The 26,301-nt window shown below is 37.9% G+C and overlaps 1 protein-coding gene across 3 annotated transcripts in view; it reads left to right on the top strand.

Annotated features, from left to right (window-relative positions):
- Positions 1-26,301, top strand: part of PATJ (PATJ crumbs cell polarity complex component) — a 308,551-nt gene that overhangs the window by 103,012 nt on the left and 179,238 nt on the right. For all 3 annotated transcript variants that reach the window (XM_070405247.1, XM_070405248.1, XM_070405249.1), the window contains exons 18-22: positions 7,021-7,230; positions 11,654-11,773; positions 13,583-13,978; positions 15,826-15,949; positions 20,442-20,616. In XM_070405247.1, the coding sequence (XP_070261348.1) occupies positions 7,021-7,230; positions 11,654-11,773; positions 13,583-13,978; positions 15,826-15,949; positions 20,442-20,616 (1,025 nt within the window). The remainder of the gene's footprint in view (positions 1-7,020; positions 7,231-11,653; positions 11,774-13,582; positions 13,979-15,825; positions 15,950-20,441; positions 20,617-26,301) is intronic.

Raw genomic sequence — 26,301 nt, forward strand, 5'->3', positions numbered from 1 at the left:
GTATATCATCATTGTTCAAAGTTGTTTTTCTAGTCCAGGGGTGGGCAACCTTTTTGTGAGTGCGTGCCAAAACCAGCAAAATCTCTGACTCAAAATTCTTCTGCGTGCCAACCCTACTTTTTTGAGAACATGTTACGCCTACTTGATATCTCTTAAGGTGTACGGATGTGAAGAACCTTGAAGAAATAATAAAATTCATTCGAGTGACAAAAACACAGTATATGATGATGAAAAATACGTTTATTTTTTAATGTATACATGTACACTGATAGTCCAACAGAAAACTTTATGACTCCGTTTGATATTATCAGTGGGACTTTTGCTGCTGCATCACTGATGACAGAGATTTTACATCAGGTTTATATTTTGTGACCTTCAGAGATATGCACCAGCTACTACTTTCATCTGTCAGGCTACTCCTCTTATGAGACTTAACAAAATTCATCACTGAGAACAAAGATTCATAAGCGTATATGGATGAAACCAAAACACTGGTCGGATCTAGGAAGGCAGGGAGAGTTAAGGCAGAGGCATAGAAATTGCTCTTCCCCTCTCTCATCAATCCATGTCTATGGTCTTTAAGATAACTTGTTATGTAAAATTATTTATTTATCTAAGTTGCACCTACACTGAATTTATCTGAAAAATAAAAAAGTCGATATTAAGAAAAAAATTGTAAATGGAAGATTATAAGAGAGGGTTTCACGTGCCAGCAAAAGTTACTGGCGTGCCATGTTTGGCACGTGTGCCAGGGGTTGCCCACCCCTGTTCTAGTCATTCCCTGGAGTCATTTCACTTTGGTGAAGGACTCCTGTAGTACAGGAGAGCATGTATTTTGGCTGTGGTGAGCTATATATACAACAGCACAGAACTTCAATCACATAGCATTAAGACCATATAAATTAACCTTGTTTCCTCTCATGAGTGTACTATGGGCCATTTTATATTTGTATAGACTTAGTTGACAATGAGTGTCAAAGTTATCAAAGGTAAGGTAATTTATATACAAATTTCTGTCTGAGATAAATAATGGCCTATCTCCTTACCTTCCTGCTGTGATCTTTAACTTCCTATTTTAAAAGAAGAAAAACAAAGTTGTTATTTATTTTGAATCCATATGGTTAAGTCATTGTTACACTGTGGTTTTTGTTTTTCTTCATTGGCGTAGTACTCCAGTGCCTATAGATGTTGAATGTCAGAGCAGTCTGTGGTGCCTGTCTCATGTGCCTCTTGTTTTCAAAAATGCCTTACTTATAATGCACTGGCCACTTTATCAAATGTGACCGCTTTTCTTCCTGTTCATTTCGTCTGAGTCTTTATGTAACATTCCCTGCTGCGTTCCTTGCACAGAGCTTGCCATGCTTGCTTGTCTGTATTTGCAGTTTTCGTATTGGAGCAGCTTTATAGCTAGAGCTCTCTGCCTCTCACAGAGCTCACATTTCAACGGAACCACCTCCCTGTCCCAGGTGATGCCCCTGCACTCTGCTTGAGTTTATGTGAACTCTGGTCTCTTTGATCTGTGGGAATGTCCACAAATATTCATATAATACATTTTACAGATGCTTCAGAAACTTTGAATCCCATCCATTTGAGCATAATGAGTGTCATATGTTTGTATCTGTTCATGTAAAGGTGTTCTTAGCTCACCAAATGAATGGATTCTTGAGAAAGTAAACGTAAATGAAAACTCTGGGAAACAAAGTTTACCTGTCCGTGCAGCTTGCTGCACATCAAGGAGCTCGGTTTTATACGCTTGGGCAACGGAATAAGTTTATCTTCTGGCGATTTGCCTTCTTTCAACATTCATTCACTCAGCAAATTCTTACCTTAAGATAGAGGAGCACATCCCTTAGTGGCTAGGAGCATAAACTCTGGAACTTCACTGAGTGGTTTACATTCTGGTTCTGCCATTTATCAACTGTGTGCTTTGGTTGAGTTATTTAATTTTCCTCTGCCTTAATTTTCTCATCTGGAAAGTAGGGATAATAAGGGCACCTACCTCAGGTGGGTGTGAGGATTAAATAGGTTGAAATAAGTAAGATACTGAGAACATGCCTGGCATGGCAAGAGCTGAGGAAGTATACCCAGTTGATGTTGCTGTTATTATTGTAATTCATATATGATGGTATGCCTTTGGCGTGTTTATCATCCACTGAGGAGAAACCGAATAGATTCAGTCATTTGATATTTCAACTGCTATTCAGTGCCTTCTATGTGGCAGGCACTGTAGTAGGCCCTGGAAATAAAACAACAAATAAGCAAACCTATTCTTGCTCTCATGAAGCTTATTTTTAGTAGGGAAGATGGTTAAAATAATTTCAGTAAAATGTTAAAAATTTTATCATACGGAAAATGTAAGGTGCTGTGAATACATCTAGCAGGAGGACCTAACTTACTCCAGGGGATCAGGGACAGTAAGGAACATGTATGGTGACAAATGCTATCCTGGTAGGTCTTTCTTAGGTTTAGAGACAGTGTGTGGGGCGAATGGGAGTGGGCAGTGATATATGTGGGAACAGCGAAAGGAGACCAGACTGCTCTCCAGATCTGAAGTAATTTCTCTGCCAAAAAGTTGGGACCTTGTCCTGAAGGCTGTATCACTGAAGTGTTTGAAGCAGAGGAGGAATTGTGGTCACATTTTTATTTTTAAAGTCATTCTTTTATCTCCCTAGAAAATAGGCTGATGGAGGCAAGATTGGAGACAGGTAGACTTATTGGGAGGCTGTAGCAGTTGCACAGGCTAGAAATAATGAGAAACTGAATCAAGGTAGTGGCAGTGGAAATGAAGAGACAGAATCAAATGGAGGAGAGAGATCAAAGTGACTTGCCTTAGTCAGCAACTCAGTGGAGGGGTGAGGGAGAGTAAGTGAACTCGTGGATATATGGTAATACCACTCAGGGAGGATGGGAGGAGAGGAATCAGTTTGTCAGCTTGGATCTTCCCCCAACATTGACACATCCTGTATCTATATATATAAAAGCCTAATATGCAAAGTGTCCCCTCAGGAGTTTGACTGACCAGGAGTTCGATCGCTCACTATGATGTGCACTGACCACCATGCAGTGGCACGGAATGAAGGAAGACCCCGGCCGGCAGCTGGTAGCCGCTAGGGGCCCTACCTGTGCACGAATTTCGTGCACTGGGCCTCTAGTTTATAATAAATATCAAACATTAGCATTACTTTGAGAGACCTCAAAGATCCTTATATCCATTGTTCTTCAGACAGGTATGGTGATGTTATTCACTTGTGAGACAGCAGTTAGGTGGGTTCTCTTGGGAATTTACAGCTAGTAGTGAGGAGAATTCGGGTGAGATCTACTTTCTTATATAGTATTCTGATGAAAGTTGGCTGCTCTAAAGTGATTGTAGGCATGTGATAATATATTTTTTTTAAAGAGCTGTAGGGAACAACCTTCATCAGTGGTTGAGTTAAAGCAATCAAATGGGCTGTCGTTAGAATATGTATAATGACATAAGGCTTTTGAATGAAGAGGGGGAAATATCCTTCCGAAGAGCATGGCTTGCATAGTAAAAGATGTGTCTTGTGTTTTGTGATTGGTCTTTAGTGCCCTCTATTGGCTGCTTAGTCTAAAACATCTTGATTCTTGAATACAGTGTTCCTTGCAGTGTTATTTACCAAAACGAGAAAACTTAAGAGATTTTAAAATTGTGTAAAGGAGATAAAAACTGATGGGGACTTAAAAACCTGCCTGGGGTCAAAGAGTTGGATAGAGGTTTTGAGAAATATCCTTATAACATTTTGTTGGATATAACATGGGTATGATATTATGGACTGTATTTTCAGGAAATAGACTTTTCTGGTGAGAAGCAGCCTGAATCTGGCTGTGTGTTTTTTTCTTGCCTTTTTAGCATTTTTTTTAAATGCAGCAAAGCCTCGGGAACAGTAGCTACCCCAGTAGGCAGTGGCAGCCGCTTTTCCCATAGGGTGACTGCTACATGTGATGACCATGACAGGAAATGGCTGTGACTCATTAAAGCCACTTCCTTCAGCTGTGTGGGAAATCACACAGTCGGAAAGTCATCCCAGAAAATGAAGCAGTGATTATACCAGGGGTGGGCAAACTTTTTGACTCGAGGGCCACAATGGGTTCTTAAACTGGACCGGAGGGCCGGAACAAAAGCATGGATGGAGTGTTTGTGTGAACTAATATAAATTCAAAGTAAACATCATTACATAAAAGGGTACGGTCTTTTTTTTTTTTTTTTTTTTAGTTTTATTCATTTCAAACGGGCCGGATCCGGCCCTCGGGCCATAGTTTGCCCACGGCTGGATTACACACTATGGGCCGTCTTCAAAGGTGGCTTATCTTCTTTTGAGTGACAAAGAAGCTGCCTTTGGGTTCCCTCCTCCAGGAAAAGTGGTGCTAGATTAGATTTGGTGCTTAGAATCACTCAAGGGCTAAGCCTGAGTAAATGTTAGTGAGCAAGCACCCTGACACTAGCCTGAGCTCTAAAAAAGACTGGACTTTGTGTAAATACATGCTCATCATGACTTTTCCATTATGTCCTGGCTGCTCGTCCTTTGAAATGTTTCAAAACCAATTCACCTATTTATTGGGTTAAAAATACTACCATTTGATTTGGTGTTATATGAAACTACAGAGGTCATTCACACCAACCTGGTGAAGTCATTTATTTGCTTTTGGTATATTTTACTGTTGCCGTTTTCTCTAAGAAAGTTGAGTAATTACTAATATGAAGTAATGCTAGCTGCTTTTTGTGCATTTCACGAGGGGAATAAGCTATTATGTAGTTTCCCTTCCCCCCCAATAAAAAAGCTTTCCATCAAAAACTGACATCCTAAATGAAGGACATAATTGTACAGCTTATTTATTAGCGTGTCAAACTTAAAATGTAATGGTTTCATATTTCAAAATGAAAAGTGTGTTGTGATTCATGGTTGCCAGTGACAAAATAGACAGCTCTTTTATATTACTGCGCTGATTGCCTGCTGATACACCACTGTATTTTTTCTTTCTTTCTTTTTTATTTTTTTTATTTTGGTTCTTTTCTGTTCTCTGCCTATGCAATAGCTCCCTCTACTTGAAAATATTGGTGTAATTATAGTTTAACACTCTGTACTTTGTTAATGAGTTCCCATGACAGTTTGTAATTTTGATCCTCTTCATAAATACGTGGGGTTAAACATCAGGTCAGGTTAGAAATTTACCAAGATTCTCTTGACTTGGGAGTGGAAAAGCAAGGTTAGTTAAGGAAAGTAAGATCGGTTGCTGGAAGGCATTTTTTAAGGAATTAGCTGTGTGGCCTTTGGTGATTCATATACGGCATATTTGTTTAAAATTCCTTGCAGTACTTGAAAATGAACCTTGGCGTCTGAAACACAGAGGCATAGGAAACTGGGAAGTTCAAGGGAAGCACCAAACACTTCAAACAGACACAGCCTAGAACAGTGATGGCGAACCTATGACACGCGAACTCATTTTTTTGGTTGATTTTTCTTTGTTAAATGGCATTTAAATATATAAAATAAATATCAAAAATACAAGTCTTTGTTTTACTATGGTTGCAAATATCAAAAACTTTCTATATGTGACATGGCACCAGAGTTAAGTTAGGGTTTTTCAAAATGCTGACATGCCGAGCTCAAAAGGTTCGCCATCGCTGGCCTAGAACTTGGCAGATTCTCACTTTGTCAGCTCCAGAGGCTTATCATTCAAACACAAAATGTGGCAGTTTCTCTCTACTTGCTAGGGAAAGGTTTAATAGAAATGGTAGTAGGAATCTCTTGTTACTACATCTTGCCTTTATAGAACAGTCTGCATAATCAAACAACAGGAGCAGAATAGACGAACCAAAGCAAGGGCTCCTATTATTGCGATTCTTTGTTCTCTTCGTTACTAAATCTGAGGTTGGTGATAGTACCATATACCTCCACCATTAGGACAGATTAAGAGATTTTACTCAACCAGAAGATTTCCATGTGAATATGTCTTTGCATTCACAATTCTTTATTTCCAATTCCTTCTGTTATTATGGTGCAGGCCAAGTAGCAGAGCATGATGGTCAGAGTGAGGGTTTAGGAGCCAGCGAGGTGATCTTGGCAAGTTTCCTTAACTCTCTGACTCTCATTTTCCTTGTGAAATACATGTGCCTGACAACACATCTTACCACGTCCTAAAGTTCGTTTTAAGGATTAGTTGAATTAATAATTGTCAGGCACTTAGAACAGAGCCTGACAAAAGTAAGTGCTACATATCAGTGTTCGTTGAATAAAATTAAAAATAATAGTGGGGTTATGAATTGATTTTTATTAACCAAATGTATTTGTGTCACTGTTCTCTTCAGTGCTTAATGAAAAAAAATATGGATGAGAGAGATTTGCACATTGGCTTTGTTCATGAATTCATACTCATTTTCTATGTATTTCTACATATGAATCATTCTCACCTAGGGGTACCTATACTCTGTCAATAATTTTAGGTTATGTTACTTTAAAACATACTCTTAAAATGCAGTGAAATATGCCATGGTTTCCATGTCTTTTTTTTTTTTTTAACATAAGTGACTTAGCAGGAGGATTTTGTAGGTGGAATTCCTAAGAATGGAGCACCATATAGAGCACTTCTCTTGAAGCTTACTTATTGCCCAAGAGAAATAACAGATGGGCTTACCTTTGATCCATAGTGTGACTGCGCTTGAGGATGTCAGAGAATCTTGCCCCGTTGTCCCTAGACCTCTGGTTATTCAACAAAACATGTCACCCAAAGTTGAAAAAAGAAATGTATGTGTACGGAGCACTCAGACATGCAATTTTTGAAATTGTTAAGGTTTTATCTTCACCTCAATACGAGCTGGTATCTGTGTGGATGTTTAGAGTGATAGTGTAATAGATTGTGTCCTCTTTGGAAGAACATCACCAGGATGCCAGACACAGGAAGTAAACAGTTAACTGAGAGTCATGAGTAAACACACACTGTCTGAAGGCTGAATATTTGTTTTTGGAGCTGACTCATCTTTCTTCTTTGTGTGATCATTAGGACCCCTTAGATTCCACAAGGTCAGTGATTGTGATTCGTTCCCTGGTGGCCGATGGTGTTGCGGAAAGAAGTGGAGAACTACTACCTGGAGACCGCCTGGTGTCGGTCAATCAGTACTGTTTGGACAACACCAAACTTGCTGATGCTGTGGAAGTGTTGAAAGCTGTGCCACCAGGCACTGTCCGCCTTGGCATCTGTAAGCCTTTGGGGGTAAGTTGTTGAATTTGGTTAATGTAGGAGGTGGCAGTAGTGTCATAGTTGAGAACATGGATTGTGGAGACAAATGCACCTGGCCTCAAGCCCCTGTTCTACTGCTTACTATATGTGTACCCTTGTGTAAGTTTCTTACCGTCCTTGCCTGACAGAATCAGAAGAAATACTGTCTATCTCACAGGGTTTTGGGAATTAAAGATGATATTCAGTAAGTGTTTTAGCACATTGTTACATAAATGCTACCTGCAAACATTACTAGTCCTACTACTACCAGGTTGACTACTATCTTTATCTTCATCCTTTTAGCACAGTCTTCTAGGGTCTTGTCACATTCCTTATGATGTAAATTAGAATAAGTCTACTTATGCATTTTCACTTTCATTTTGGAATGATGTTGAGATGGCAAGATAAGTTGAGATCCAGTTAACCATATCATATATACTAGTAGCAATGAGGTTTTAATATGCTTTTCTCACCATCAAAGTGCCTTGTAACCTTACCGTCCAAACTCCTATATGGCCCAGCCATCTTAAAGTCATCTTATTGCATAATCTCGTGTACAGGGTCAGGTTACTATTTATGACTGAAGGCCTCTTTACAGGTGCTATTGAGGTTCCTCAATGCAAAAAAAAATTGATGATAATTTTCAAGCAGCGTTAAAGTATTATTAAGTGCTTACTATATGTCAGTCAGTGTTTTAAGTCCTTTGCATCTATTAACTAATTTAATCCCCACAGAACTTTAAGAAGTAGTTCTCTTATTACCCTTAACTCAGATTAGTCAATCAAGACACAGAGAGTTGAGTAACTTATCCAAAGTGATGTAACTGTTAAGGGGCAGAATTGGAATATGAACTCAGGAGAGTGGCCTCAGACCCTATGCTCTTAGCCACTATGCTCTATATTCCTGTTTTAATTTGTTGTCACTAGTGTAGTTTGCACGCAACATGCCTGAAACAGTATGGTTAGAGTGTTGGACTGGATTTCAAGAAATCTGGGCTCAGTTTCTAACTTTGCTATGAGTTAGCCCAGAGGGTTTCAAACACAAAAATATGTGATATACCTAAGAATCACCTGGGAGGTGACAGTTTCCTAGGCTTTACTGTCAGAGGTTTGACTTAAGAATTCTGATCCGCTCAAGAATCTGCCTCTTCAGTGAGCCACCCATGTAATCCTATTGCCAGATTTTGCACTTTGAAAAACATTGTCCTCATAATTTGATAATTAGGTACACCGCTTTTCTTCTCTGAGCCTATTTTTTCACTTCTGAAAAAACTGAATGAATAAGATTAGAAAGCTCCTAAAATCTTTCTTAACTCTAAAATCCTTTTATTTCATGAAGTATATTAGTATACTACAAGTGTTCCTATAGATAGATATGTTTATATATATATATACACACATATATACATATATATACACACACACATGTATATGTGTGTATATATAGCTATAGATAGATTCATGCATTACATATAGTATTTTTGCATTGGGGACCATCTATTTGACCTTCTATTCTTCATGTATTACATATGAAGACGTAGATATATTACTATCAGACACTTTAAATATTTCAAAATGGGATATAGCACACAGCTTAGTCAAGTTCTTGACTCCGTACTACATATTTGATATGTGGGTGTTGCCATAGCTAACATATAACATGAGATGCCCAGTTTTACTTTTGGACAAATTAAGAAAGGGTAAACTTGATATTTTATGGGGACCTCATTTTCTTGGTATTTTGGATTGTAGCAGGAACTTTGTCTAGATTTTCCCTGATGCTTACTTGCCTGATTATTTGGCCTACTAGAGGAAATCACAAACCAGTTATGGCCTCTAAGACTCAAACAGCATGACTTGTAAGCAGCTTAAGGAAGTGTTTCCGGCAGTAGAAAAAATGGAACTTAATACCAGCTGGGTGTGGATTCCTATGCTATTTCTGGCAGGGGTCGAGCTACAGAAACCTCAGGACCTCAGAGCCTCACTTTAGCGGGTTTCAGAATGAAATAATTGTGCGATGCACCTTTGTCCAGGCTTCCTTGGTGACTAGAAGGCTGTCAGGATACTTGGGAGTGGGAGGCCAATAAAGAAATGAGAGAAAGGTCATTTTCAAGACTAACAATTCTTAGAGGAATTGCCACTAAGTGATTCCTACTTTAACATCTGGGTTCTTTTAGCAAAACTATCTGTTTATGAGCTGTAAATAGTGATGCGTGGGTCTTTTCTGAGGTGTCTGTCTCTTTCTCTCATGGTTCATTTGGTGGCCACTTACGAAACCACCTAATGTTTACTGAGCATTTGCTCATTCCTCAGCAGAAGTGGGGATGGAGTGTGAATAAAAAGGCCCAAAGTCAGGTTGGGGCAGAAAGATTATGAATATACAACAGGAGAACAAAGTATTTTTTAAAAATATATTTTATTGATTTTTTACAGAGAGGAAGGGAGAGGGATAGTCAGAAACATCGATGAGAGAGGAACATCAATTCAGCTGCCACCTTCACACTCCCCACTGGGGATGTGCCCGCAACCAAGGTACATGCCCTTGACCGGAATCGAACCCGGGACCCCTCAGTCCACAGGCTGATGCTCTATCCACTGAGCCAAACCGTTCAGGGCAAGAACAAAGTATTTTTTTTTAAAAGTTTTGTATCATATACATCTGTTATCTATGTATTTATAAATACTATAGACTCTTGTATTTTAGTCATATATAGATGCATATTAATCAATAAAACAATTTTTTATGTTAACCATAAATGTGATTTAACTTCCCTTTTCTACAAACTCACCTCAGATGAGCCAGATCCTAAAAATGAATGAACTGATTTTTAAAACTGCATTGTATCTTCAGAACTAACAGAATAGCGCTGGCAGTGGAGTTCTTGAGCCAGACAGCTATGGTCTTTGCTTAGTTCTGTGATTTGCAAGGCCATGTGTCCTTGGGTCACTTATTTAACCTCACCAGCTCCCCGCTTCCTCATCTATAAGGTGGGCATTGCCTGGCATGGTAGTTGAGATCACAGGCTCTAGAGCCACACAGCCAGGGTTCAAATTCTCGGTGTGTAACTGACTAGTTGTGTTACACAGGACAAATTACTGTGTCCCTTTTACTCATCTGTAAAATGGGGCTAATAGCCCTAGCTGGTTTGGCTCAGTTCATAGAGTGTCAGCCTGTGGACCGAAGGGTCCCAGGTTCGATTCCAGTCAAAGGCAAATGCCTGGGTTGCAGGCTCGATCCCCAATGTGGGGCATGCAGAAGGCAACCGATCAATGATTCTTTCTCATCATTGATGTTTCTATCTCTCTCTCCCTTCCTCTTCCTCTCTGAAATAAAAAAAAATTTTTTAAATGGGGTTAATAAGAGCACATACATATTAACAACTACATTAAATGAATTGAGTTATTTAAAGTGCTTAGATCTGCACCAGTGGTTTTGCTGTTACTTTTAGACAAATATAAAATCCTGACCTTATATAGGATGTTGTAAAGATTATGCTGAGATAAAAAAAAATAATAATAATAATAAAATAAAATATGTATAAGTTACTGCATTTCAATTCTAACCAGAATAGTAAAAAAAAATTTTATATTTCAATACAATTTTAGAGATAAAACTAAATTATGTTTTTTTAAAAAAAAGATTATGCTGAGGTAAAGCATATAAAAGTATTTGCCATGCTTGTGATGTGAAGCTAGGACTTGATAAAGGGTAGCTGTTACTACCTGGCACTGATATTGAGGTGATAAGCCCCAGGATGGCTGTGTCTCTTCTGATGGAGGGTGACTACACTGTGCCCTTGTTAAATGTTTTGAAAATCACCCTGTACACACTTGTACATTTTTCGATAATAAGGTCCATTCCTGGGAAAGTGATTTTTTTCCTTAAGTCATATTTAAAAATAAAAAGTGTGAAAAGCTTTGACTTGAACATGGCTTTCTTTTTAATTGTTAAAGAAAAGTTTGTTCTAATCAAACAAGGTGCATACGTTTTATTATGTACTTGCACTTAATGGAAAAATAAGAATTAATCTGAAGAGAGTTTGAAATGAAGGTATTTCTTGATTATAAAAGTGTTTCTGTGGTTGCCTGAGGGGCAAGGGTGGGAAATGAGTGAAGGTGGTCAAAAGGTACAAACTTCCAGTTTTAAGATAAATAAGTTGTAAGGATGTAATGTAAGGCATGGTGACTGTACTTAATACTCCACCGTATATTTGAAAGTTGCAGATGTTAACTAAGTTTATTGTGGTAATCATTTCACAATATATACATATATTAAATCATTTTTATACAACTAAAACTAATATAATGTTATATGTCCATTATATCTCAGTACAAAAAAATAGCTTCGTGGTTGACAAAAACATTTCTTCAGTTATGCAGAAAAGTAGAAAATAAAATAAAAATGCTTCTATTTTCAGGAAGATGATAAAGAAGAAGAAAGTCATTATCTTTTACATTCAAACACTAATGAAGACAAGACTGAAATTTCAGGAACAATTCATGATATAAATTCATCTTTAATACTTGAAGCACCCAAGGTATTTAGTACATTTATTTCCTGTTTGAATGGTTTGCTGTGAGCTAAAGTTGCTATAAAGAAGACAATGCTTGTTACCACTCCCTTAGCTAAATATATAGAGTTCAAATAATCCCCTCTCTATCTTTATTATTATTTTTTAAACTGAAATCTTTTCCCTCTTGTATCACATTGCCTCTATAAATGACATAGGCCAGTTAAGGCATTTTCAAAGAACAAACATACTTTCTTTTATACTAATATTTCTTTTTTTAAAAATATATTTTATTGATTTTTTACAGAGAGGAAGGGAGAGAGATAGAGAGTTAGAAACATCGATGAGAGAGAAACATCGATCAGCTGCCTCCTGCACATCTCCCACTGGGGATGTGCCCACAACCCACGTACATGCCCTTGACCGGAATCAAACCTGGGACCTTTCAGTCCGCAGGCCGACGCTCTATCCACTAAGCCAAACCGGTTTCGGCTATACTAATATTTCTTAAAATTTTGAGGGTAGAACATATTTTTGAAAATAGACCTGCATTTATAATGATGTAGAAAACAGCTATACAAAAGAACTTCTTAAGTACTTTCTAAGGAAAGGTTTAGTTCAACCCTAATTTTTGCTTCAATTTTAGAAAGTTTATTTTAGAGCTTTTCCTTTTTTTTTTTTTTTTTTTTTGTAAATGAACTGTGCTTATTTTGCTCTTTGCAGTTAGAGTATGGTTTTGCTTTACTTGGTAACAGCTGTCTTTTGATATTCTTTACATAATTTGTTGACAGTGTCTCAAGCTGACAGATAGTCCATTATATTTCTTAGTGTAGACTTTTTTGGTTAAAATTTCATAAACACATGCCATGTCCAAATATACCTTCTACACACAGCTTTTTTTAAATAAATTAAGTAGGTTGTAGTATATGGTATACTGTATTAATATACAAGTTTCACCACAGTGATATTTAGCTGCAAGTGAGGAAGTAATGGGAAAGAATAGATTCATTTCCAGGAATTTATACTTAGTAATACTTAAAATAGGACCTGTCATTGATCCCTTAGAAGGAAAAGGGCATCATTGTGATCAGCACCTTGATGTCGCTAAGAATTAGATCAAAGGCTCAACAGCTCCATAGCATTACCAAGACTCAGCAATGTTCCTGCACGTCTATGACTATTTAGCTTCAGTTGTATGTACTTGTTCTTCTAACTAGTGAAATATAAATTAATTTAAAAGCATACTGTATTTATTCCTTTTTGTCATATATTTTCAAAGCAGATAAAAAAATCTATTTCTATTTATAGCATATTATCAAAGAGTCATATTCAAAGTAGTGAGACATACTCCTCTTATCTTTAGTTTACCTGGAATGTTTATTTTTTTCCAAATAGCTGTGATGTCTTTTGAGTTACATAAGCTTGAAAATCCTGATCTTTTAAGTCTTTGCTTTTGTAAGTATTAATATGAAGTGTTTCTGTATTTATATACTACTTTTTATATGAGATCCATGAGTTAAATATTCAGTGTAGCAGTTTAACAAAATTGCTATTTCTGACTGAGCGTTTTCAGGTGGTTAATGTATAATGAACCTTTTAGAATAGCCATTCACCTTGCCAAGGGCAGATTTTAGCCTCTGATTTATTGTTTGTCCCTTTCCTGGGTGGAAGGTTGTGTGGTAGTGAGCTTGTATTTTTCCGCATGTGTAATGGAGAGCAGTTCATGTTAACCATGTGTTGGCATGTAACAATGCCCCTGCAGCTACAGCAGGGGTTACTCTTCCAGCTTTAAGAGGGTGTAGCTTAACGTTTTTTGCAACCTTTTTTTTTTTACAGGAATTTAGAGATGAACCCTATTTTAAAGAAGAACTTGTGGACGAGCCACTTCCAAATTTGGGAAGATCTTTCCAGTCCCAACAAAAAGAGATAGACAATAGCAAGGAGGCCTGGGAAATGCATGAATTTCTGACTCCTGGATTGCAGGAAATGGGTGAAGAAAGAGAAATGCTTGTTGATGAAGAATATGAGCTCTATCAAGATTGCTTTCCGTCCATGGAGTTGTATTCCTCCTCACACATTCAAGAGGCTGCTCCTGTTCCGTCCATGAAGGAACTTCACTTTGGTACACAATGGTTCTGTGACAATGAACCACCTGAGCCTCAAGAAGCAAGGTCCATGATGAGTGTATATTCCCCGGAGACACAACAGTATGGCTACAGCACTGAAAACATGGTAAGGGGTGTTTTAGAACAGATCTTCCCTCCTTCCCTGTCTCCTCCCCTTCCTATCCCAGTCACTAAGTCATGAAACTTAAAAAAAAAAAAAATTTAATGAATCATTTCATAATTAATCATTTTTCCAAGATGTTACTATACAGTGTGTTGCTGTAAGTAAAAGCTCATCTTTTCTGCATCACACAACTTTCAGTTTCAGCCAATAAGCTCCTGTTGCTTTGCTTTAAATATATTTTTTTCTTTTGCTTTGCCTTTTTAGTGATGTTTTTCTCCTAATTACCCATTTCAAGGAAGAGGTCTCTTGCCATTTGATTTTTTTTTTTAATTCCCTCAGGAGAATACAGTTTTGTTTCTCACATAGTGTATATGTCCAGGCAAATCAAGGAAAATTTATTAAAGATTGTTTATAACTCACTTAACCACACTTTCTCTGTATTATATATGATACTAAATAGAGAGTCACTGAACTCTAGGAAATCACCTTTACATTTGTGATACTGCCCATTTACAACAGGGCAGGAAAGCATTATATTTTAATAGATTTGCCCTTGCTATTAAATCACCAATAAACTTTATCTTTTATAAAATTAGAGTTAGCTGGTCACCAATTGGGATCATTTATTAGGGATATTTTTTCGTGTTGTTTTTTTTTTTCCTGTCCCCAATTAAATTCTAGGCAAATGGAAAGGAAGTTATTGTACAGGGATATGCAGCAGTATATTCATTCAGGTACAGTATGGCGCTCCCCCCACCGAGGTAAACAGCTTTCCTGCAGTGATGTGCAACGTGTGTTTGCATCTGCTCTTTCACAGGGCAGCTAGGACTGGGTTTCCCCTTTGCCTCCCTTAGACCTCTCCTCCCCTTTTCCCTTCTGCCAATGCTTGAGGGTCCTTCCGCCATGCAGGGCACTGGACTAGACGTATTTTTGGAACCCAAGAGGATTCCTCATCATAGAGGACTCTGGGCAGTCTACCAGAGAACAGATGTTTTAGGATTGTGTGAATAATACCTTGATATGGGAATAGGTGACACACAGAATCACCTGGTGTGTTGCCATTGACAGTGGTGGCCATGATGTCATTTAATTTTATGCTCATAAAAGTGTTTTTTTTTTAAAACCTATATAATAAAAAGCTAATATGCTAATTAGTTCAAACAGCAGTACGACTGTCCGGACAACCTTCCGGACGAAGCGAGGGCCGAGCCCCTTGCACGAATGTCGTGCATCAGGCCTCTAGTATCATAATAAAATACTTCAGTAAAAATTGTATGTCCTGGAAGATTGTAACTTTGGGAAACCATAAAAGATTTGTGTAAAAGTTGGACAAAGAGGAAAGTGTGATAAATTTTTGACTGTGCTTATCTTTGGTTTTAGGTTTGGGACACTGAGTGTTCCCCATGCAGATAAGAGTGCTAGGGAGGGTGTAGCAAAGGCTTAGAGCTGTGGAAATTCACTGGGGACTTGGGGATCAGCTATTTATGTGGTGGTCCAGTGGGATCCGGAGGTAGTGTGTCAACCATTGACCTTGCTTAACTGGCTAGATCTTTTATTCCGCGACCTTGGTGAATGTTTATTTAAGTCCACTTATTAATGTTTAGAAAAACAAATTTGTTGTTTAAAAAAATCCAGTATTTAGGGAAAAAACACAGGTTTTTCTAGCCTGCACTCTTGCAACTATTAGGTTACAGCGTTCATTACTGCTTGCTACAGCATAAACCGTTACTTGAGAAGGCCTGTTTCCAGGGCCAGTTTTCCACTATCATTATTGTCTGTTTAAACAACATTATAGTGTTCCACATTTTATCATAAAGTACTAATGCGTTTCTGTTTTCCTTCCTCTCGAGATGAAAGAAAATTTTGGCATCATTTCCCATCCCTCCATATCCTCAACTGAAGGAAACAGTCAACAAGGCAGATTCGATGATCTGGAAAATCTTAATTCGTTAACACAAAGCAGTCTGGAGTTAGGTTTGTGGTTTTTGTTTCTCCTGAACAGAAATTACATTATTTTGCAATCTTTCCGTTTTATATTTTTGTATGTGATCCATTTTACGTTTCCATTTCATTCATTATGGCGTTTCAAATTTAAATCAGCTTATTAACCTGCTTCCAAATATCTGGAAGAATAACAGTTGTTCATATTTTAACTTAGGGTTTTCAGATTTTGTTTTCTGAGAGGGCTGCATTTTCTCTGCCTCATTTTGCTTTTTATTATCAGGATGAATTAAAACTAAAACTAATACCCAAGGCTGAATCTGAAATAAGTCTCTACTGATATATATTGAAACCTTTGATGCTATTAAGTGATACTGTTAGCTCACTGAATGGGGTTGTTAAATATTAATAAAGAGAGGCATATTTTAAACATTTATGAAACATTTTTATAGTCATATATTACAGTCAATTTTGGTACATTAATAACTTAGTTTCCATTAAAGAATCCTGAAAGTATCGTGCCTCTCTCTGTTTCCCCCCAGTATTGATTCTTATATAATTTTGAAAACTTGACTTTAACAAATAATTTTTTTTCATCCAACACTGAAATATCAAATGTTATAACATTAGGATCCCTAGGTGAAACTGTTAAATTCTTTCGTAGCACTGAGCCATTGTTCAGGATTCATGCTGTCCTTCACCTGTTATGACACTACTTATAGGAAAAATCTTTTTCTATGGGAAATTCTTGTGTGTATGGTAATATGTCATAAGGAGAGAGAAAGAACTACAGAAAATTATGTAACAGTTTTATGTAAGTGTAATTTTTTTTGAGAGAAAGAGAAAGAATGGAATACTTCATGGCAAAGATTGAAGGCATTTGTGAGATAATAACAATTATCAATTCCTGTGAGTCAACAGAGGTAATTTTGAATATCTAAGATTAGATGAGTCTATCCAGTTTTGCATGATGTGTAACTGATCATGACTAGGGGAAAATATGGGAAATTTTTTTACCAAAATTCTCTAAGTATACTACTTTTTTTTGTTTAAATATATTTTTATTGATTTCAGAGAGGGAGAGAGAAATAGAAACATCAATGATGAGAGAGAATCATTGATTGGCTCCCCCCTGTACACCCCACACTGGGGATCAAGCCCGCAACCTGGGCATGTGCCCTGATGGGGAATCAAATTGTGACATCCTGGTTCATAGATTGACACTCAACCACTGAGCACACCAGCCAGACAAGGATATTGTTGTGTGTGTGTGTGTTAATAAAAATCCACCACATTTCTATAGTCCTCCAATTATTAAATACTTGGAAAAGGTTTAAAGCACCAATTAACAAATAAATGAATTAATAGACCATATCCATGTGATTACCATTGATACTTTATTACAATCTTGATACTATTGTGGCTCAGATAATTTTTGGTTGGAGGGTTGAACTGTGCATTGCAGGATGTTTAGCAGCTTCCCTGCCTTCTAACCCTAGATGCCATCGGAACTCCCACCCCAGTCACGATCAAAATCAAAATGTCTCTAGACATGCCAGATGTCCCTTGGGAGGCAAAATTGCCACTGCTTTGGACCTATTTATACCTTATAACATCAGGATTGAAAGGAACAGACAAGAAAAATGGGGTGGGTTATTGTGAGAAGAGGCAGTGGAGTTGGGAAAACTATGGGAAAAGAGATATTCTCTTCATGGGATGACCCAGTCCCCCCGAGGTGACTCCAAAGTTAGTTCCACTGCCTTCTGCTGCCTGTATGGGTTTCCTAGGGCTATTGTAACGAATTGTCACAGAATTAGTGGCTTAAAACAATAGAAATGAATTCTCTCTGTGTTCTGGAGGCCAGAAGTCCAAAATCAAGGTGCTGTGCTCCCTCTCAGGATGCTAGGGAAGAACCTGTTCTTTGCCTCTTCCAGCTACTGGTGGCTCCAGTATTCTTTGGCTTGTGGTTGCATCACTCCATTATCTGCCTCTGTTTCCACATGGCCTTCTTTTCTTCATGCCTGCGTATTCTCTTCTTTTTGTCTCTTATAAGTACATCTATCACTGGATTTAGGTCTCACTGTGGTAATCCAGGATGGTCTCATCTCAAGATACTAATATCTGCAAAAACGATTTCTTTCCCCAAGTAAGGTAACATTCATAAGTCCTGTCGCATGGATATACCTTTTAAGAGGTCCACAATTCGACCTACTACACTGCCTTAATGTAATACTTTGCAAGGCCCTGGAAATAATTTCTTTTCAGAGATTATAGCTTTCAGAGTAAAGCTGTCTTAGACCTATATTCGCTAGAAAATCATTCATAACCACATGCTTTTAGGAAAAATTTTTGAGAGCCTCCAGAATTCCATGTGGCAGGCATGAGTCTTTGGATCAAAGGTAATCATGGGTGGGCTGAGAAATTACTGATGCCGAGTCAATACAGATCTCAGCAGCATACATATTGAGTTAATTCTACTCAATTTCATTTTTCTCTCGAGAGCCCTGCCCAGCCTATGGCAGACTGTTCCAGTTCCAGGATCCTTAGGACTTAGCAGTTAACCTGCTGAGTCACCAGGCAGGCCTTCAGGCTTCTCCAAGCCTCTTTATTTCTTCAAGTGTAAGATGAAGGGTTTAGGCTAAGTGTTCTCTAAAGCCTCTTTCAAATCTCTAGCTCTCTGACCACTTTATAAGTAACAGACAATTTTAGATTTATCTAAGAACAATTAATTTAAAAACTGGTTTTGGAAAATCTATCTTGACTCTATACTTTCTCCAAAATTCTGTATCCTCCAAGACCCTATACTCCTCATGGGCTATGAAACTAAGCCTACAAACTAGTATAATTAATGCCATAAAGCATACAAGATAAATTTTAAATCAGTAACACATTTAGTGTTACAAGATTTCCGAGAGAAAGTAGTCCTTTTTCCCAATCTTTGCCCCTAACTGAAGTGTGCCTCCAGTGAACCCTGGATGAATTTCCGTCATTGTGCCCAAGAGTCAGGCATACATACTCAATTGCATGCCAGTCTCGTACTGTAGACTAAGCTCTGAAGGGCAAGGCTTATCTCTGATTACATTATCATAGTAGGTGCTCAAGAAATATTTGTCAAATGAGAGCGTGACATGCCACTTAGATGTGGTTATTTAACACCAGAATAAACCTTCCCTTTGTTCAGTTGCTAAGTTGTACAGTACCTAATCTCCTCTCTACTTGGATTCTTATTGCCTTTATTTTGTTGACTATTTTTTTGTTCTTGTACCCCACTAAGTATAAGTCTTTTGAAAATGTTTCCCATTCCTCTCCTGTAAGCATTAACTTCCATTTACCCAGAATATATATATTTTTTAAGTTCTCTGTTTTTCTAACCTTTGTGCTCCTGTTATGGCCATTACCTAACAACTGCACAGGCCCTAAAGGACTGGATTTGTTTTATGGGCTCCCGGGTACTGTGTGTGCTTGGCGAACAGCTTTGTAAAGTGAAACTGTGTCAAGCACTGTGAGAGATGAAAATGTGTGCCTGAAAAAAAGAAAAGAAAATGTGTGCCTGCGCACCACAAAGGGTCCATGGGGGGGTGGGGGGGGGAGGCGGGCAAAGGGCATGGGCAGTCTTCGTGTGGAGCAGGTAATGCAAAGTTTTAGACAAACTGCCCCAACCTGTAAAACCCAGTGCTATAATTTAACAGGCTGCTTTTGCCAGCATAGCTGGATGGGAAATAGCTCTGCCAATAGAGCTGGTTTTCTGCTCTTAAGACTCTGGTTTTAGGCCACCCCTCTCAGAATCTTGATCCTACCCCTGGTCCCTCCTCAGTGGAGAGGAGGCAGGCATAAGCAGAGCTGGAAGAGTGAGCCGGGAATACAGATATGACTGCTTTGCAGAAATGTGGGCCCTAGTGGATGGGATAGAGGGTGCTTGGGGTAGGGGAAAGCAACTGAGACTCCTTTCACGCCACCTAAATGTTACAGTTATTTTCACCCCCTCGTCAGATTCCCTGTTGCATTACCAACCGATTAGATCCTGATTCTGAAGTTTCTAGATAAGATGAAAAGCAGAAGTCATAGTGAGTTTATTAGGAAATTCGTTCAGTATGAAGAAATGGAGAGTTTAGGTGATGCTTATAGGAAAATCTAAAAGACTATATCTCTTAGAAATTATTTCTAATTTCCTCCAAAATATACTATAAATGTATAGGCTTAAGGGAGGCATTTGATGTACAGTTCATCATATTTGAATCTGCAACCTGGGTATTAGCCCTGACCAGGAACTGAACCCACCAACCTTCAGCGTATGTGATAATGCTCCATCCAACTGAGCCACACCAACCAGGGCTCTGGCTTTATTTTTCACCATAGTACTTGTCATCATCTGACGTATTAAATATTTTACTTATTTACTTTAATATAAATAAGTTTTCTTCCTAGAAGGGACTTGCCCTTGATAGATGCTCCTAACAATTTGTTGAATGAATGAAGGATGAATGAAAGCATTTTGTGTTCACTATTTTTTTGGTTTACTCTATAGGCATGATGATTCCGAATGATGTCCAAGGTCCTGGCTTGCTTGTTGAACTGCCCGCTATGGCTCAAAGAAGGCAGCAAGAAGATCTGCCCTTATACCAACTCCCCAGGACCCGAGTTGTTTCCAAGACCTCAGCACACACAGGAATGTTGTCTTCTAGATACACCACTGATGCATAGTATGATTTCCTTTTCTTTTACATTATAAAATAGTTCTTTTTTCATCTATAAAAATGAAACAGATATAATTATGGTGACACATTTGGAAAATACAGAAAAATACTTTGAATAAAATCCACTATGTTAGACAATATACTAATTGTCTAATTATATACATACATAAAATTATGCCTTATATGCAATTCTGTATTCTTGTAGTTGCATGCAAAATGGATCACATCGAGTATTTGCTTAGAAAATGGGAGGTTAATAGTTTATTTTTAACAACTCAAGCAAAGGAGTATGTGGACAAATGAGAGAATGGATTTAAGAGTTAGATAATCTATAGGAATTGGTGTCTGATAACATGTAGGAAGTGAGAGGGACTAGTTGATGATGATTCATGTTCCTGGAATGAAAAACCGAATGGATAGTGGGAATAGGTTGGAAGGGAAAGTAATGAGTTCAGGTTGAGACATATTGAGGGTTTAAGTATTCATAGGACAACAAAGTGAAGTGGAGTCAATTGGATCCATGATTCTTGGGATTAATGTTGAGGCTGTCCTGACATGGATAATTGGGGACAAGATCAGGCAAGCACTGGTGAAACTCCTGGGTTTGAGTAGCCTTTCATGGGAAGTTCAAGTAATAAGAAGAGCATAAGGTCAAAATTGGAGACCTGCAAAGCAGCAATATTAACGGTATGGATGGAGGAAGAAAATAGGAAAGTGGAATGAACAAAAGATAGAAGGAAATTCATGAACCAGAGGTTGACATAGAAATCAAAGGAAAGAGCATTTTAACAAAAAAATCATCACATGCTACAGGGAGGTCAAGGTAGATAAAATGGAAATGTTTTCATGGGGCGTGGCCATATGGTCTTTGGTAAGCACGGTTTTATTAGAGTGCATGGTGAATTGAGAATTGAACAAAAGGTCTGAAACGGGACAGACCAGTGTTTTGACAATTCTGATCATGAAAAGAGGCAGGTAGAATGCATGAGGTAGGTATATAGGTAGGTAGATAGATAAATGATAGATAGATAGATAGATAGATAGATAGATAGATAGATAGATGATAGATAGAGATAGATAGATGAGAGAGGAAGAATGAGAGAGAATATGTGTGTGTATCTGTCTGTGTCTTTCTGGAAACAATCCAGAAAAGAAATATGTAAATTCTAGGAAGGTGTCGGGGAGGTGATTACACATAGTTCATATAGAGAGCCAGGGACCTTGATTTTTTTCTGTCATTTAGGGGAAAAGCTGTTTACAAGAGTGTTGGGGTGCTAGTAGAGTGGCACTAAAAGGAGAAGTGTGAGAGTAGAGATTAGCTTTTAAAACAAGGGTAGGGGAGTAATGGCTTAGTGATGGAAGGGAGTTTAGAAAAATATTGGCCCCTCTTGCCAACTTCCCAGAGAGTAAGAGAATGAGCACTGACCACTTGAGTGTGGTATCATGACAAAGAACCAGCAGCTGTTGAGAGAACAGAGAAGGTATCGAGAACATTCAGTGAAGAGGTTAGTGCATGGAGTAGTTTCTTTACAAATCAAGGAAATTCCACAGAGTGATGGGTAGTTTGGCTGGGCAGGTGTTGGAGGATGGAGTGATATACGAAGGCGAAACCAGAGTGGTGTAGCACTTTGAGTACAGGAGAGGAGTGAACAGAGGAGCTGGAGGTACTGACATAGCATAACAGGAATGAGTGGTAGGGTGGGATTGATTGGCCCTAATGTTTTTATTAAACCCTTAGTCCAAGAATGATTTTATGTCATCTATCAACACAATGATATTGTCTTCTCTATTCCGTAACCTGTGACCTTCGCCTAGAGTTTTAGATAGAAACTTCATGAAACGTTGTTCTTTGTGCTCCTGCGTAGCTCACTCTGAGTGGAAAGGGAAGACACAGATAGATAGGCCCAACTAGGACAATCTGGTGGCTTTTCACGCAGCAGAACTGGAGTGCAGAGGGGCGGTGCTAGCAGGCCTGGTGTCTCATGACCTAACCAGCTCCTGGAGGAACTCACAGTGTTAAACAAGCAATGCATTTGTTTCTTTAGGAGAGATGCCTGGGAGTGGCAGTACTGGAAGGGTTAGCAATATATTTTATGACTTTTATGTGGTCAATTTACTTTTTAAATGAGACACTTTTGTCTTTTAAATTTCCCTTATGCTTAGTGTTAATCATTGAATCTGGCTGAAGAATTCAGAAATGGGGCTACTTCTCTAAAGCTATAGAATTATTAACTGTAGAATTGGAAAAGGTCTAAACAAATTTCCAAACCCACCCCTCCTTCCTCACGCAGAAGACAAAATGGAACATCAGTTGTATCTTAATTCTCCCAGCTTCTGAGAAGGAAGATAGGCTTTACTCCTATCCCATTGCTTTTTTTCTCCTAAAATGATTACTTTAACAAGTCAATTTCTTATGCAAGCACAGGTATTTAAGGGCTCCAACCTAATTTTGTCTTGGGAGATCAGTCTTGCATTTGAAAGTTGTACTTTTGGCTTGCTTGCATAGATTCAGGATATATTTAAGTCTCAGCAGCTTCCAGAAGACTTCCTGTAAATCATAGTCCCCGTTTTAATCTTTTAGCGAATGCCCATGGAGTTAGCATCCTAGGTGAATACTTATTGCCACTCAGGAGTTTTCCTGAGCAATGCATAGATTCTTTTGGGAAAGAGTCTTTTAGATTATCAGTGTGTCATGAAGTACTAAATAGTATCTTAGAGACTCTTTTTTGCATTAATTGTAGTGTAGTTCTTTAATGTGCATATATATGGGTGTCAAGCCAACTTCTCCTTGTGTTTGGAGGCAGGACAAGTACTAAGAGGTCAGACTCACCCTCAAAGTGGGGCTCTCTACGAGGAGAACTGTGGGCCGGTGGATATGATAACTCTGGAAGGAATCTGAGCTATTTTGTTCCAAGTAGCCCCCTTTCTTCATAAGGTCACTTGAGATCAGGTCTTCCGAACTCACCTGGCTTCAGTCGTTTTCTAACTCATCTTTGTCATCGCCTGCTGCCTGAGGACATATGGGTGCCTATAAGGGGGGACATGCACATCTCTCAGACTAATAGCAGATCTGTGGTATAGACATATTGTGGGTGTTGTTCAGATTTTCCCTCTAGTATTTATAGCTACATGGCCATGAGAAGGCTTCCCTTGTGTCCAAAATTTCTCATTTATAAAGTAGGTACTTTTATGGATTAAATAAAAGTGAGTATAAAGGGCTTCATATAATGCCTTGAACATAGTAAATGTCTAATGAACGGTCAGCTGTGATGCTCAGTGACAATGAGAGACTCATGGGCCATGAGGTTTATCTAGGGTAGTATTCATTATTGCTGGTTTTTTTTAAAAAACATTCAAGGAGATTGTAGGCTGTTTGTTTGTTTTCTAATAAAATAGGACCAACTCACAGTTAATAAAACAAGGTATCAGAGGCTAAAGGTTTGGGAGGAGGATGAACTTGAGATGAAAGACTTTTAACATTGACAAGACATCATGCTGTCGGTATAATAGGATGCAAATGAAAAGAAATACTTTACATATTACGTTCTTAGAGTGGTGGAGGTAGAACAGGAGGCAGGAGTGATGGTGGGGGAAAAGATTAAGTGATTGTTATATTTTGAGTTCCCAATACAGTGCCTGGAATTTAGTGCCTTTTAAATGAGTGGTAGATATTTAATAGTTTTACCTTTGGGATAAACTGCCAAAATTTGTATAAATTCAGAACATTGGTAAGAGGCTGAGGAAAAGGAAGAAAAGAAATGTATGCATTTGAGAGAGGACTACTATGGAGTATTTTGAGTTGGGAGGAGAAAGAGGAGGTTTCCAGTGCATTTCTGTTGCAGCTGCTGTCCACACTGCAGGGGAAGATAAATGTGAAAAATTAGGGCAGGAAGTACATAAGAATATTACACTAATGTCTTTGAGACTATATTTAGATCTTTGATTACTAAGCCAGGCTCTACAAAAGGCCAAAAGAGACGTAAAGTTGACTGAAGGAAGCAAGTTACCCTTTGTGACTTGAGCTTTCATTTCCTTAACAAAACTCTTAAACACAATTGTACATATGAATAAAATGCACAGATTTTTAAGGGACAGTTTCCTTGATGTGGGTCACTGTGTCGATTCATATTACCGACAGTCCAATTAAGATATTGAACATTTCTATCACCACAGAAAGTTCGCCCATCCTCTTGGCAGTGCCTTGTCCAAGGCAACTACTGATGTGACTTCTTATACTGTAACGTATTTATCCTGTTCTAGAACTCATGCAAGTATAATCACGCAGTAGGACTTTTTTGTGTGTCTGGCTTCTTTTCACTGAGCACAGGTCTGTGCCATTCTAACCTTTAATATGAGAAATGCCTGATTCTTTCTGTGTACTGGTGCCAAGTAATAATTTGCTTCGTACCCTCAAAAATCACAGTAACATCTGTATAAGTAAACTAGCTAGTTTGGAGAACACTAGTACCCATCCTCCCTGGTTTCAAACACTCGGTATTCCCTATGGCATGTCACAGCAAATTGCCATATAAAATCTGTATTTAAAGAGGCAAAAGAAATCATGACATAGCTTAGTCACAACCAGAACTCTTCCTGCTTAATCCCTTTAGGATGCTGAGTTAACTTGGCCCTCATATGGCTTAGTATGTAGAAATTTTATATGGAAAAAAAAGGTATATTGAAAAGGAAAGGTCACCTTGGCTATCTGGATCCATCTGACTTTGGTATGATGTTGAAGATTTTATTTGCAAAGGGATTGTATATCATGATCAAGTCTTACTAATAACACCCACCTGTTCACTAATGAGCTACTCCATCTTTTCTCCCAAATCTGTAAAGAATGATAACTTTGGGCATTTGTTAAAAAGGTCTGAAATAAAAAACATTGTTTTTATTGGATGTTTAATTCCCTCGGGGAAAAACTGGTTCAATGTAAGAGGTAAATTTCAGTTATTTTAAAAATTTAAAACTTTAACTGATTGAGCTATTGACCATATTTAATTACAGTGCAAATTATAAAATTTGGTTAGAAATCCCTCATTAAAGTTTTAAATATGTTTGTGAAAATTTATACCTTCATATGTGTAATAAAAGTATTTTACTTTCTCAATTAAATTTTATTTGAGGTTAAAAGGTATATATATGCCTTCATCAATGTAAAGTGACTATATCAGTTGGTATAGTTGCTCATCTCCTCTGACTGTATTTCCAAAACTACTCACACTAAGTGGGTAAGCTTTTGCAAGTTTTATCTCTCTTTAAGTATAAAATAATCTGATTAAAATAAGCACATACCAATTTCCTGAAGAAAGATAATATTCTTTGAAATAGTCAGTGAGTCTCTTTCAACAAAATAGTCTTTTTGTTACATACTTTATCTAAAACTTTCCATATTCTAGATAATGCTTCCCCCCCACCCCCAAACCCTTCTCTTAATTTGTGAAAGCTAGCAGTTTAGGATATTTTTGGTTTTTATTTTTTAATAGAAAAATTGATAGCTTATACTAATATTAAAGCTTGGTTTTCATTCTAGTTTATTTTTTTTTAAGGATTTAATTCCTATAATGATAACATATTTGTATCACAATAAAGATGCATATGTATGTGTGTTTTTCATAGTGCCTATTATGAACTATTTTTACTCACAACACTTCTGACACCAAATGTGTGAGTTTTTCCTTCACACAACAA

The sequence above is a fragment of the Myotis yumanensis genome, unplaced genomic scaffold, assembly GCF_028538775.1.
Source record: "Myotis yumanensis isolate MYYU_CA2020_CCGP unplaced genomic scaffold, mMyoYum1.0.hap1 SCAF_2, whole genome shotgun sequence".
NCBI lineage: Eukaryota > Metazoa > Chordata > Mammalia > Chiroptera > Vespertilionidae > Myotis > Myotis yumanensis.